This window comes from Salvia splendens, chromosome 10 (assembly GCF_004379255.2).
Source record: "Salvia splendens isolate huo1 chromosome 10, SspV2, whole genome shotgun sequence".
Classification (NCBI taxonomy): domain Eukaryota; kingdom Viridiplantae; phylum Streptophyta; class Magnoliopsida; order Lamiales; family Lamiaceae; genus Salvia; species Salvia splendens.
Genome location: NC_056041.1, coordinates 16492428 through 16507563, shown reverse-complemented (window position 1 = coordinate 16507563; position 15136 = coordinate 16492428). Strand labels below are relative to the sequence as shown.

The window sequence follows — 15136 nt, the reverse complement described above, 5'->3', positions numbered from 1 at the left end:
AATCTTCGGTATATACCGAATATTCGGTATACCACGGTATACCGGTATACCATGGATTCGGTATATACCGAAGTTTCGGTATACCGTGGATTCGGTATACCACGGTATACCGCGGTATAGAAAAATTGATACCGTTACCGTACCGAAACACTGCGGTACGGTATCATATCGTACCGGAAACTGCGGTATACCGAAAAATCGGTATTTTTGGTATTTTTCCGGTACGGTAAGTCCGGTATTACGGTATTTCGGTATAATTTCCCACCCCTAAGTATAACATCGAGTGGTATCATCATAATATCTCTTAGAGCATCTCCAGTGGTCGGCGGACAAGCAATAGCCCAGCCATAGCCCAACCATGCCACATCAGCAGCACTAAATTCTTCCTGCCACATCAGCTGGACAAGCAACTAGACAAGCAATAGCCCAGCCATAGCCTTGCCACATCATCAGCACTAAAAACAAATAATTAAACAATCATACAAAATACGGAATTAAATTTACGACACATATACGGGAAAATTCTCTAACAATATTAAATTTTTAAAAATACATTAATTTAAAAAAAGTAAGAAAAAATTACATTACTTAAAAAAAATCCTAATCCACGCACGGGCCCACCCCTTCCGGCGCAGCCTCACTCCTCGCCGTCGTCGCCGCTATCCGGGACCCCCAAATCTGCGGCATCTGAGCCCGCGTCAGAGCCCCCCACCTGTGCCGCGCTGGAATTCAAATCCTGTCGCATACTCACGAGCACGGCGTGAAAAAAACTCTTCTCCTCGGGGTTAGTTGCATTCTTCCATTGATCTATGACCTTGATCATCTGAGCCCGCGCTTGTTGACGCGCCAAGAAGACGAGGTCGGCTGTCAAGTTGCCAACAGGAGGGATGCCGACTGGATCTCCTGGGACCTCTGGCGAGGGCGTTGCGCCCGTATTTGACCAACCGAGCCAGTGCGACGAGTAAACGAGGGAGGGGACGGGGTCTCCTGAGCATCTTCGGGGAGGTCGTGGGAACCGCCGCTGCTACCTTTGGCGTAATCACCTGAATAGTTCAGGCGCTGCTTCTTCGGCCAGCCCGCATCGACACCTGCCCGAAACTTCTCGGAGTCCATTAGCACCTCGTAGCAGTTCCAGTAGGTGAAATCCTTGTAAAGCCCGGGCAGGGGGAACTCTTTCTCCGCCAGCCTCCGGCAGTCGTCGTTAGTTTGGCCGCTGGACTTCATTCGGAGGGCGTTGGTGTACAAGCCTGAAAATCGGGACACCCCAGACTGGATTCGGTCCCACCCCTTCCGGCACTCCTCCCCGCTGCGTGGCCTCCCCTCTGGGCAAAATGCCTTGTAGGTTGCTGCTATTTTAATTTAGCCCACAAGTTAACGATCCTCTGATTGTTCGAGGCGAGAGGGTCATCGCAAACACTCACCCACGCCTTGGACAGCGCGACGTTCTCCGCGTCTGTCCACTTCCTCCGTACCTCCATCTGCGATGACTCGCCGACCACCTTCTTCCCCTTCTTCTTCTTGGGCGAGCCCTGACCCCGCCCCACGGGAGTGTCCGGTGCCCCGAGATCTATACCCAACTCCTCTAAGGAGAAGGACTCAATCCCCTGGAACTGCGTATCTACTGGGGTCGATGTGTGCGAAGCAGCGGTACCAAAATCAAAGCTGGGGCGATAGACGTCAGAGCCCCCGGCGTCCCCTGCCCCCATGGTGTACCCTGCGTCCCCTGCATCCCCGCCATCCCCGGCGTCCCCTGCATCCCGGGTGCCCACCCCGGCATCATCGGCATCCCGGGATGCATCCCCGGTCCCCCCTGACGGGATGCATCCCCGGTCCCCCCGACCCCCGACATCCCCTGCCATCCCGGCATACCACCGCCATATGCCATCCCGGGCATCATCTGCTGCCAAGGGTACATGTTGTTGTAGTACCCGGGCATCTGATTCCATCCACCTCCCACGGGGACCGCGGGAGTTTGAGAATCGCTCAACCCTGAAGTTGGCTCGTTGTTGAGATCCATTTCGCGTTGTTGATCTTGTACAGAAATTAAGATAGAGAGAGTACTCGTTAAAACAAGTTGTGCGAATGAAAATGTCGTGCAAATCGCGTATATATAGTGTTTCGAAAATTAAAAAAAAAATTGGCTCGCCGGTTCCTTGCCGATAGGGAGGCTGCAATAGCGGCGAGCCGATCGGCGAGAGAATCGGCGAGCGCCCGGGAATCGGCGTGCCCTCGCCGAAATTCTCGCCGATTTGGCGCTCGTCGGCTGCAATAGTACGGCGAGAAAATCGGCGAGCCTCTCGCTCGCCGACCACTGGAGATGCTCTTAATAACTTAAAATAGAGTGAGAAATGACTAACTTCTAATTGTCCACTTTTTTTTTCACAAAATCATGCCCAAATATGGCTAGCTACCGACTAACTTTGTTGCTATACACTATTATCATGCAAAATAATTGAATTAGTATATTATTTTTTCTTTCAAGAAATGAGAAAAAAGATCGTGGTTGGAGATTGGCTATGGAAGGAGATCATAGTTGGAAATAATTACAACACCTGATCATTAATATGCATAATCTGCAATTGTTAGTATTTTATCATTCTTGAGCATTAATACTATGCACCTATATTATGAATTATAATCAAATCAATATAAGTAAGATATATATACCACATTGAGTTATGACTGATTATACTTTCACAACCATATAGTTCATAGTTGCCTTCGACTTATAAGTTCAAGTAAACAAATTTGTCTTGACACAATTCTACCCTAACTTTCTAATAAATCAATTTGATTATAGCCTTTACGAGTCTATTATATACTTAGGTATATACTTAAATCGAAATAACCATTAAAAAAATACTATCAAAACTTAAATTATATTTAGTTGTATTTTTAAGCTTATGCGCGAAATTGAAATTTATCAAAACTAGTAGGTGTAGTATGAATTTTTTTACCAAAACCAGTTAGATTAATCACAAAATTAGACGAGAAAGAAACTAAGTTAACCACAATTAGTAATTAATTATCGGACCTAAAACTAGGTAGCGGAGCATCGTTGCCACTGCGGTGGAGCAAAGGCGTCGGAGAGCCGCATCGGGGCTGACAAGAGGTGGTGCCCACAACCCTAATGGCATCAGCTACCACTAATTCAAACTTTATCTTTTTTGGCAACTCTGTAATCACATACTCAAGCCACTCTCAGAAAAAAACATAGCAAATGGAACCCACAAATTTATTAATTATAAAGAAGAAGTAAAAAAGACATTATCAAATTACGATTGAAGCCACCTGGAACTCACGTAGTGATGTAAGCATAAAAATCAGAATATTCAATTAGATTCAGCTGAAGGCCTAATGCTCAAACAGTAAGCATAGTAATATTCATGTACGTATATTACTACTAGTCAATTAAAAATTTATATAATTTTTTAATAAAAATATTGATTGTAATAAGAGAGTAGTGCTTATATTAAGAATGATTTTAGAGATCAATCGACAATGTAATAGGAGTAGAAAAGATAAATTAAATGGAGTACTAAAGAGAGTGAATTAAGTAAAAATCTATGCATTATAAACTACTCCTAGTAGATAAATAGAAACCACCCCTACCCCTACCCCTACCCCTACCCCTACCCCACCACCACCAAAAAAATCTTACAAATACCCTAGTTCCAAGCACCCATTCCTTAGGAAACACAAGCAATTCTAGTGTTTTCCTCACTTCTCTTCCAGCTCAAACAAAAGAGAGAGAAAAAAAAATGGAAGGAAAAAGTTGTTGTTGCTCCAATTTTTATGAAAAGGCTAAACCTTACATAGCCATGATTTCATTGCAATTTGGGTATGCTGGAATGAATATCATTACCAAAGTCTCTCTCAACAGAGGCATGAGCCACTATGTTTTGGTTGTCTACAGACATGCCTTTGCCACTGCTGTCATTGCTCCTTTTGCCCTCATTCTTGAAAGGTCCCTTGTTTTTGCCAAATTATGGAGTATCAATTAATTGCCCCTTTCTTTGCATACTTATATTTTAATTAGTAATATTTTTTTGAAACAGGAAGGTGAGACCAAAGATCACATTCACTATTTTCATGCAGCTATTTGTCCTTGCTCTTCTTGGGTAAGGTTTTTTTAATTATATCTTGCTCATAAGTATATAATACTTAGTATTTTTTTTTACTTCAGTTAATTTTTTCTTTTTTATTAGGCCTGTGATTGATCAGAATCTCTACTATGCTGGGCTGAAATTCACTTCCCCAACTTTCTCATGTGCCATGAGCAACATGCTCCCTGCCATGACATTCGTCATGGCAGTCATCTGCAGGTACGGCCAAAACTATTCGTAATGGCGCAGACATACACAATTCGGAATCAAATAGACTCTTAATTATTGTTTTGGATGAATTCAATTTAGGATGGAGAAGGTGGACATGAAGAAGGTGAGATGCCAAGCAAAGGTGGTGGGAACACTAGTGACAGTTGGTGGAGCTATGCTTATGACAGTATACAAAGGGCACGTGATAAACATGGTGTGGTCACACTACATTCACTCAAATGTTCCTGCCCCAAATCAAGAAGATGCTGACAAGGATTGGGTCAGGGGCTCAATTCTTCTCATCATTGCCACTTTTGCTTGGGCTTCCTTCTTCATCCTTCAGGTTACATTTTTTGCTTATCATTTTTATTTTAAGGTTATAATCTTATATTTATAATGCCCTTGTTTGAATATTGTCAAATAGGCAATCACATTGAGGAAATACACAGCCCAGCTATCTCTCACAGCAATTGTGTGTTACTTGGGCACACTTCAATCTATTGCAGTAACATTTGTGATGGAACACAAACCAAATTCTTGGGCTATTGGTTGGGACATGAATTTGTTAGCTGCTGCCTATGCTGTAAGAGCTCACTCTCTAACTTGATAGTAGTAATTATTTTATTTTTTAATTTTTTTAAATTTAGACTAGTAAATTAATTTAATATAATATTGCTGGACAGGGTATCATATCCTCAGGGATAGCATACTATGTTCAAGGTGTAGTGATGCAACAAAGGGGGCCTGTTTTTGTCACAGCATTCAGTCCATTGATGATGGTGATTGTAGCCATCATGGGCTCTTTCATATTGGCTGAGAAGATTTATGTTGGAGGGTAATTATCTTAATTATTTTTACCTATTGATTCTTTTCTTTAATACATTATTAATTTGTTATTTTTCTCATTTGGAATCCAGGGTTCTTGGAGCAGTCTTGATTGTGATTGGATTGTATTCTGTTTTGTGGGGAAAATACAAGGAATTTAAAGAGAAGGAAGCTGAGGAATTTCTTGAGCCAATAAAGGGTTGCACTCAAATTGAGACACCAATAATTCATGATATTGAAGCAAATCATGCTGGAATTCAGACAAATCAGTCAAACAGGATTTATGTTCCAGCAGCTGCAAATACTGTGGATACCACTAAAATATAACTGAAGCAGCAACTAGAAAAAGAGAGAAATAAAAAAAATAACATGGATAACACCCATCTTTATTTATTTTTCTTCTCTTTAAAATTTCTTTTCCCCCATTTTGATTTGGGTTTTTGTTGTCTTGTTTTGTACTAATTTGTAGTGGACTACTACTGAGGTTGTAAAGTAGTACTTAGAATTTACTGAGGAGATATGAAATGGTAAATGACTCTTTTTTTTTTGAAAAAATAGTACTACTAATAATATTAGTGGGAATTTGGTGATAGTGGTTTTCTATATATGTTTCCACTTTGAATGTTGTAAAAGTCTGATTCAGAATCCCACTTGTGAAATTATTTGAATCGGCATTGTTTGATTGCTTTATGCTTTTTTGTTAATATATGACGTAATTACGGTTTTAATGCTACTATGAAATACTACGTAAATCTTATCTTGATAAGATGTTGCTATATTAATCTCGAAGAGTTGAAAAAATAATGGAGGAATTAGTATATTGTTTTTAGAAACATTCATCAATGATTTCAAGAATGAATTTTGATGTCACATTTAAAATTCAGTAATTTGGATTAAAATTTGGATTCCAAAAGTCTGAAAATGAAAATAATTTTGAACTAATATCCAATTTTAAATATATTAATAATAATTGCAGACTGGAATAAAACAAAATTAGTGGCCCAACAAAAATGGCGTTTTTCAGAATATTGTAAGAGCGATTCCGACACCAAATCAATTTTAAAGAAATCCAATCTAGCCCAAATTAAATTAGGCCAGGCCCAAAGAAAAATCAAAACGTAAATAGGCCCAATGACGCCATTTGTTAGTTATTTTCACAGAGAAAAATCTTCCAACTGAAAGGAGGGAAACTAACGACTTATCCTCAACTGAAATGCAATAAAGATTCAGACCCTTATCTCTCATCCCTCTCTCTCTAGAAAAACATACTTTCTCAAAACTCCAATGGAAAAGGAAACGTCAATTTCTTGCCACAAATCAATCGGTCCCCTAAATCTTCGTTTAAGCAAACAGATTATTCAAAAAGGTGTTTCATGGCAAACTCCAATCCCAGGTGATGAAGTTGAAGGTATAATATTTTTATGTATTAAATCAATTTTTTTGTCTGTGAAATGTGTTACTTGCCACATTACTATATTCGTATGATTTAATAAACAAATGTTTATTCTATTAAATTAAATTTAATCATGGTTATTTAAATTTAATTTGTATTTTCTTTTTTAGACTTGATATCCACTTTTAGTTGGAAAGAACTTAACATAGAACATCAAAATATTCTCTTAACATAGAACATCAAACTATTCAAAAACAGTTTCTTGATTCTTGAAGTGCTCTGTTTGATTCTTGATTTCAGTTCATTACAATGTGAGGTTGCAAGAAGGAGACTACTTCGATTCGAGTTGGGAGAGAGGGAGGCCTTACAAGTTCAGATTAGGACACTGTATGTTTTTTTTCCCTCTTCCATCATCCAAAGTTTGTGTGATTGTGTTGTTTTTCATGTCGAAAATCGTGCTTTTTAGCGAGGTGAAAAGGGTGCTTTTGTGAACAGGTGAGGTGATTAAGGGGTGGGATGAAGGGATTGGGACAATGAGGAAGGGAGAGAGAGCTGTCTTCACTATCCCACCATTCTTGGCCTATGGTGAGAGTGGCTCTCCTCCTTTAGTCCCTCCGAATTCAACTCTTGTTTTCGATGTGGAGTTGATATCTTGGTGCCCTATTAGGGATGTTTGTGGGGATGGAGGTGTTTTGAAGAAGATAGTGAGGGAAGGAGAGGGGTGGGCTACTCCAAATGAAAAAGATGAAGTCTTTGGTTAGCTTTGTTAACTCTCTCTCTTTCTCCCTCTCCCTCCATCCCTTGTTCTTGATTATTGGCTTTTTTGTAGTTAAGTATGTAGCTAAAGATGAGAATGGGGTAGTTGTATCCAAATGTGATGAGGGGTTGGAGTTCTCTTTGACAAATGGTGAGTTGTTATGAATTTAGATTTTTGTTATTGAATTATTTGATTTGAAGAATTTGGATTGATTGGTTATGTTGAATTAGGACATCTTTGCCCTGCAATGAGCAAATCTGTGAGAACTATGAGGAAGGGAGAGCAAGCTGAGCTATATGTGAAGTTTTCTTGTATGTTATGTTTGTTTTCAATTATTAGTGTTGCATATTTGGCATTTAAACTTACCAAAAATTTGACTCTCAACGGCATAGTGAATTTCTAGATGGCCTGATTCAGAGTTCAATAAATGATGAAATGCCACCACCACCACATCAAAATTTGATCATCCATCTTGAGTTAGTGTCATGGAATGCTGTCATTTATGCCAAGGGAGACAGCACAGTCCTAAAGAAGATCACGAAGAAGGGCGAGGGATTTGATCGTGCCAAGGAGGGATCCCTTGCCAGAGGTGATGATGATCATGATGATTCTCAACTTGTGATCATCTTCTAGCTTTCTGTCCCAATTGGCTCAAGATCAGTTTATGCAGTGGTTTTCCTCAAGAAACTCGAAGATGGAACGGTTTTGGAAAGGCGAGGATCAGAAGATGAGCCCTTCGAATATGTGTGTGGAGAAGAAGGTGCCTTCCTAGCTACATTGCATGATAATTGCTTCTTCTTCTTCACATTCTTCATTAATTTGTCAATTTTCTTGTAATGAAATTGCCCATTCTTCTGCAGAGGAAATCGATGAAGGTTTGGACAGAGCTGTGATGACGATGAAGAAAGGAGAAGAAGCTGAAGTGAAGATCAAATCTGCAGAAAATTCATTGTATTATCAAATCAAAATTGTTGACTTCATCAAGGTGTCAAAGCAAACATTCTACTCCAAAAAAAATCATAGATTTTCTACTCTTTTATCAACAATTTCCACCAAATTATGTTGTAGGAGAAGCCATTTTGGAAAATGGATGCTCATGAAAGAATAGCAATGTGCAAATCAAAGAAGCAAGAGGGAAACACACTCTTCCAATATGGGAAATTTCAACTTGCCTCAAATAAGTATGACAAGGAATGTGATATCTAACCAACTAATTCTTCATAGATAGGTAGGTAATTAACATCATATCTTGTGCTGATTTTTTAGTCACTCTGCAGGCCTTACACTACGTCGAATACAGCCATTCCTTCAGCCATCAAGACAAGCTTGAGGCGAACTCTTTGAGGGCGTCGTGCTATTTAAACAACGCAGCATGCAAGCTGAAGCTAGGAGAGTATGAATGTGCATCAAGACTTTGCACCAAGGTCTAATTTACTTTTTTTATTGTAATTTCTTGCATTGTGATGATCTTGAAGCTATGGAACAGGTTCTTGAGCTCGATTCGTGCAACGTTAAGGCTTTGTTCAGACGATCTCAGGCATATATAAGAACATGTGATCTTGAGAAAGCTGGGGAGGATATCAATAGAGCTCTTTCCATTGATCCACAAAATAGGTATGCATACTTTTTTTTAAATATTAAGAAAATTGTTTGTTTTTAAATGCTAATGATGTATAATCTTGAGTTTCTCAGAGAGGTGAAGATTAAATGCAAGGAGGTGAAAGAGAAACAAAAGAATGCCTTAAACATGAAGCCAAGATTTCCAGCTCCCCTATTTCAAGGTTAAGTTGGTTGATTTAATGTTGGAAATCTTGATGTTGAGATCACTACCATTTTACATTAAAAAGACTACTTAAATTGGAAATTGTTTAATCGTACCTATTTTTGTCGATTTTAATATGTCATTTGATTGTTTGTCCCCATTTGCATAATTATTTAAACAATTTTAGAAGGTTAAAACTCTAAAAAAACAAATACACAATAAGACATACTCCCTCTGTTTCGCAAAAGTATGACTATTTCCTTTTTAGTCCGTCCCACAACAATATGCACTTTTCAATTTTGAAAACAATTTTATCTCTAATGAGGTGAGACTCATTCTCCACTAATAATACTTTAATTATTTTTTCTCTCTACCTCTCTCTTACTTTACCAGTTTTGCGTTAAAACTTGTGTCAAACTTAAAGTCATATTCTTTAGGGACTGAGGGAGTATAATGTAAGTTTAAAAGTGATTACTAGCAATTCAAGGGCTTCAATTCTAAGTAAGGCCAACATATAATACTTCCTTCAGGGAGTCCCTGAAGAGTATGCACTATTTTCTTTTTCGTCAGTTCCCAAAGAGTATGAACATTCCAATTTTAGAAACTCTCTTCTCCCTAATGAGGTATGACTCATTCTCCACTAATCATACTTAAAAAACTTATTCTATCCATCTCTCTCTTACTTTACCAATAATGCATTAAAATCCGTGCCGAACCCAAAGTTCATACTAGGGATGAAGAAAGTAGTAAATGGTTAATACATCAAAATGGTCAAAACAGAGATATTAACTGGAATTGCACTCTTCATGATAATATTATAGTTAAATCTTATTATTAAAGTATAAACTACTACAGAAGGTTGTCAAGTGGATTTTATTCTAAGGGGTCGTTTGGTTGTACTGATAGGCATTGATAGGGCCGCCTATCGGAGGTATATCAGCCGTTTGGTTGTACTGATATACTATCTCGCGACCCGGTAAACCAATCAACATCCGGATGAAATTTAAGATTACTTCCTGCATTTCACCTATAACACTGTCCAGGTCCTCCCCTCGATATTGCTCAATCTCGCGAAGCCCGTTTGGTGAAATTCGGCCAAGTCACAATTATACCACTTCACTCCACCGTTTCAAGCCCCAGCTCCTCAAAGAGAGGCCGGCCATCGATTTTAGGGTTTGCATTCAATTTTGTATGAAATTTTGTTAGCCCGTTTGGTAATCATCGTTTTATGTAATCTGTGAATGATTTGCAGATTCGTCGACCATATTTGGTGATATCGTAACCTGGGCTCGATTTTGAAGCAATTACCCATGTCTAATGAAGAGGAATCTCGAAAGGTACACAAAATTCCCAACTACACAACAATTACATGGATGCTTGAAAATTTAATTCGTCTTCATCGCCGATTTGGATTGTGTTTCAATTGTTTGTGCATGTGTGCTTGAGAATTACATACTTTTCTAGATTGATATGACTTTCTTCCAGATTTGCATTTCTCAATTTGTATGTAGGGCTTGCTAAAATATACTTCATCCCAGATTTGCATTTCTCAATTTGCAATCTGTATGCAGTTTGGCAAGATTTGTAGTTCTAATTGAAAATTCAGCTGAAATGGTTGTTAGATTAGTTAATGGGATGCAAAAGTATCATTTTATGATGTAAAAGTATCATTTTATCATCCAAAAATCTAAAACTATCATTATTAAACAAAAGTATCATTTTATCATTTGAAACTATCATTTTATCCCCTCAAAGTATCATTTTATGATGCAAAAGTATCATTTTATCATCCAAAAATCTAAAACTATCATTATTAAACAAAAGTATCATTTTATCATTTGAAACTATCATTCTATCCCCTCAAAGTATCATTTTATGATGCAAAAGTATCATTTTATCATCCAAAAATCTAAAACTATCATTATTAAACAAAAGTATCATTTTATCATTTGAAACTATCATTTTATCCCCTCAAACAATCATTTTATGATGCAAAAGTATCATTTTATCATCCAAAAATCTAAAACTATCATTATTAAACAAAAGTATCATTTTATCATTTGAAACAATCATTTTATCCCCTCAAACTATCATTTTATAATGCAAAAGTATCATTTTATCATCCAAAAATCTAAAACTATCATTATTAAACAAAAGTATCATTTTATCATTTGAAACTATCATTTTATCCCCTCAAAGCATGCCTCAATCGGAGCCCGGATGAGGAAGTTATGATCATTTTAAGAAAGTCGCGCAATGCAGACAGAAACACGCGGGCGGGTGTTTTACAAAGCCACAAACACCCGGCTGGGTGTTTTTGCCGAGAAATCATTTTTTTGTCCAGAGACTTCACCCGGGCGGGTGAAATATTTTATGGAAAACACCCGGTAGGGTGTTTTGTCCGGAAGGTAACTTTTTTGTCCAAGAATTATTTTATTTTGCTTCTTTTTTCACTCTAGTATAAATAAAGACTCCATTGTTTAGCATACCTCAGACAAAGTAAACCTACTGATTGGAAAGAAAGGGGGGAAACATAGTAATGCATAGGAATAGGAGAGTGCGCATGAAAATGAACCCACTGATACTGGGCAGAGTATTATAAATGATTGGTTGCCAATAAAAGTTTGGGGGGTTAGAGTATATCATACACATTCACCTAATACATAAGGTTCGAATGGTTTTAATAGATACAAAAAATGCTACAAAAGAACAGAGTTGTGGTCAAACATATACCATCACCATGTGTAAATGCTTTGACAACTCTACAATAGTATCATTGACAAAAAAACTCTCATGTAGTTATCCAAAATACAGTACCCCGTACGAAACCTCCATGCCTTCTTCGACTAAAGCATCCCATCAATCTCCAGTAGGTCAAAGACAAAGGCCCCCCGAGCAATCACTTGCAATCCCCGAAAGAGATCCAGAAGCTCCGACTCCTTCACTAGTTTCTTTGATATATAGAATTGTTGTTTCAAAGTGAGGCCAGGGATGTCTTTCAGTTGATCAAAAACTTCAGTCCGCTTAGTACTAAGATCAAAGTCATAACCAATCCTAGTTGAAATTTCTTTCAAGCGGTCATTTGTGTCAGTGTGGATCTGACTCATCAGTGAAAGGACTCCATCAATCTTATCCTCCATCTTCCTTTTTCCAACAACTTTCTTCCGCACCTTTGGAGCTGCCACATTAGCAGCACGTGCCCTGACCCCGAGCCAGCAACAACCCCTAAACCCGAGCCAGCGCCAGTAACAGCCCCTGACCCAGAACCTGCCCCAACCCCAGCACCGGATCCTGAACCAGCCCCAGCTCTTGAGTTCGAACCAGCCGCAGCCGCAGCTCCCTCAGTAGTGGACTGGCTCTCGTCTATCATCTCTGGGAGAACACCAGGGGGGAAGGCTTCGTCGGGGAATAGCTCCTCAAAGGTCATGGGATGGGATGTACCAGCCTCATCGGGAATGTCAACTTTATTTCCAAAGATTTTTTGAACTGCATCTCCTAGATCTACAACCTTCACACCCTCAGCACGATCATTACCAAATACCTATTTCCAGTCTTCTATTTGAGGCCAAGCCTTGTTCCTCATGTACCTTGCATTTGAGTCTTTCTGCACAAAGTAATCGTCACAATTATTATAAACATACCTATCAACTGCCTCTTGACAAACAATTACATTCAATCAACAGGACACATTTTCAACCTAATCAGAGATGCATTATTATGTAAACTTAACTAGCACCAACCTTAACGAATTGTGCCCATTGCTCATCGTCACATTCTATCTTGTATTGACCATCCGAATTAAAGCCAATACCACTATGATTAAGCATCATCTTGAGGGAGCCATAATTTCGTTTCCAAGTAGTCATCTTCGAATAGATGTGGGGGTGAGGGCAGATATCAGTATTTGGGAATTCACGCTTGATCGCCTCTTTGATACGAGTTAAATACCCAGCTCGACATCCATTATCGCACCTCCATCCATTCGCTGTCAACTCCTTCAATGTTGCCATGAGGATCTCCTCCTCGCGCACGGACCAAACGCGCCTCGACCTGTCCGATATTATGGTCTTGTTCCTACCCAACTCATTGCTACCTGCAACTCATAGTCAGCACAACAACAAAAAACATATGCCACTCATGTGATGTAATCGTACCCCTTTGGTATGGGGATACCTTCATCATCACTACCTCCCATCTGTTGGGATGCCATTTTACACAGTGGAAGGCTCGTTGAAGGGGGACTAATATTGCACCAAAGAATGAATTAGGACGAAAACGAATACGACAATGAATACAGAAGAAAACGATCTATGTATTATATATAGCAACTATGCGATGAGCTAATTGTGAATAAGAACTTGAATCATAAATAAATCAGGATGCTCCAAACAAACTTAACGCGGATTGTGAAATAGATTATGTATAACAAGTATGCAATGAGCTAATTTCCCGATTACGCCCGCTTAAACCCCCAATAAACACAATACAATACATTAGTTGAACAAACTAAGTCGACAACAAGTACATCGATGTTTCACAAATGTGCCACGATACCAAAAAGAGGAACAACCTAATTTTATATGAAACATTTAACAGCGTTTCTGCGACGCAATCGAAAGAGGCACAGCCACATTTTATATGAACCTTCGGGAAGGAGGGCCGATGGAAGGAGAACAACACAAGACGTACCTGAGTAGGTCACGACGAAACGGCGGATGGCTGTCAATCTTGCCCGACACAGTAGCTGCAATCGGTGAAGTGGAATGTTGGAGAGAAGCGCGAAATCAATAGAGAGCAGGCAGGCGATTCTGTTGTGCCAAAATTAGAAATAGGGTTTGCAAGGATAAAAATGTCACTACAATAATCTTAGAAGGACAAATTTGTCCATGTATTTTTGTATCAGCAGTTTCTGCAGTCCAAACCAAACATAATATAAGCTATCATGGGGTTGTTGTCGGTACAACCAAACATCAAAGTGAGATACATATCTTACCACACTATCATGTAAAATCAATGTGAGGAGACTATCTCATATAACCCTGTCAGTGCAACCAAACGAGCCCTAAAAGTATAATATCTCTCTACCAACTCCTGCCTAGACCTAACTCTCTTATGTATATGCAAATGAACGCTGAAGAAGGTAAGAGAAAGCTGATCAAAAATTCAATTTATGTATTTTATTCAGTAGAACCACCAAATATCTAATGCTTTAATAATTCAATCGAATCTTTTAGATTTTTTTTTTATTATTAGAATACAATATGAACAGTTCAAGGACATATGATTAAATATTTGTTGCGAAAGTCCAATTCGCGAGATTATTATGTGCATCTTCAATGGATTTTCATTGTTCAATTGAATAGCTCCGAAGATGCAATAATTATATTGACACTTATTTACTAAAACCAAATCAAATGTAGAATATTACACAAAGTGGGTTGGTGGGAGTTTTTATATCTTATACTTACGGATTACTATATTTTAATCTCACCACTCATGCCTTAAGCTTTTAGACCTAACGCACTCATTGCCAGCTTAAGTCAATTTTTTTGTGGAAGCATACCCAAATTTAATGTTTTACTATTGAATTTATGCGGTTTGGATAATTACTTGTCTTATCTCTTTTTATTTACTATGTTAATATTATCTTCACAATTATATATAGTGCTCTACATCCATTGTTATATTATATACATGCATGTAAGTATATACTATTACTATAGTTTGGAGGTCGAAAATTTTGGATAGTAATTAGGAGGTGGCCTGACAAAAAATCTTTTAAATGATTCCCAATGGCTAAAGGAAATCAGAAATTAATTTGGTCAACCACCATTTTATATACAATTGAACATTAATTAAAAAAGGCACGTTATGGTAGCGTAGAGACAAGCTCTCATTTTCAAAAGAATATGATTTTGAAAGTTTCAACACGCAGGGACGAGTTAGATGATAGTTACAGTTACGATGATTTTTAAAAGAAATATTTAATAAAAAAATTTACTACTCCATATTGAGTATCGAGCAACTAATTCCTCCTTTAAATTAATTTCGATCCCTTATATAGGAGTTATTTTATTAAAAAA

The 15136-nt window shown here is 38.4% G+C and overlaps 1 protein-coding gene and 1 pseudogene across 1 annotated transcript; both read left to right on the top strand.

Annotated features, from left to right (window-relative positions):
* The first annotated feature begins 3706 nt into the window (after positions 1-3706).
* On the top strand, positions 3707-5845 carry LOC121753291 (WAT1-related protein At5g07050-like). The gene is made up of 7 exons (XM_042148543.1): positions 3707-3967; positions 4059-4121; positions 4209-4325; positions 4416-4659; positions 4741-4899; positions 5000-5151; positions 5234-5845. Exons 1-7 carry the CDS (start codon positions 3762-3764, stop codon positions 5466-5468), a joined length of 1176 nt encoding a protein of 391 aa, XP_042004477.1. The 5' UTR covers positions 3707-3761; the 3' UTR covers positions 5469-5845.
* A 502-nt stretch (positions 5846-6347) lies between these two features.
* LOC121751566 lies at positions 6348-9981 on the top strand (annotated as a pseudogene).
* Positions 9982-15136: the final 5155 nt, after the last annotated feature.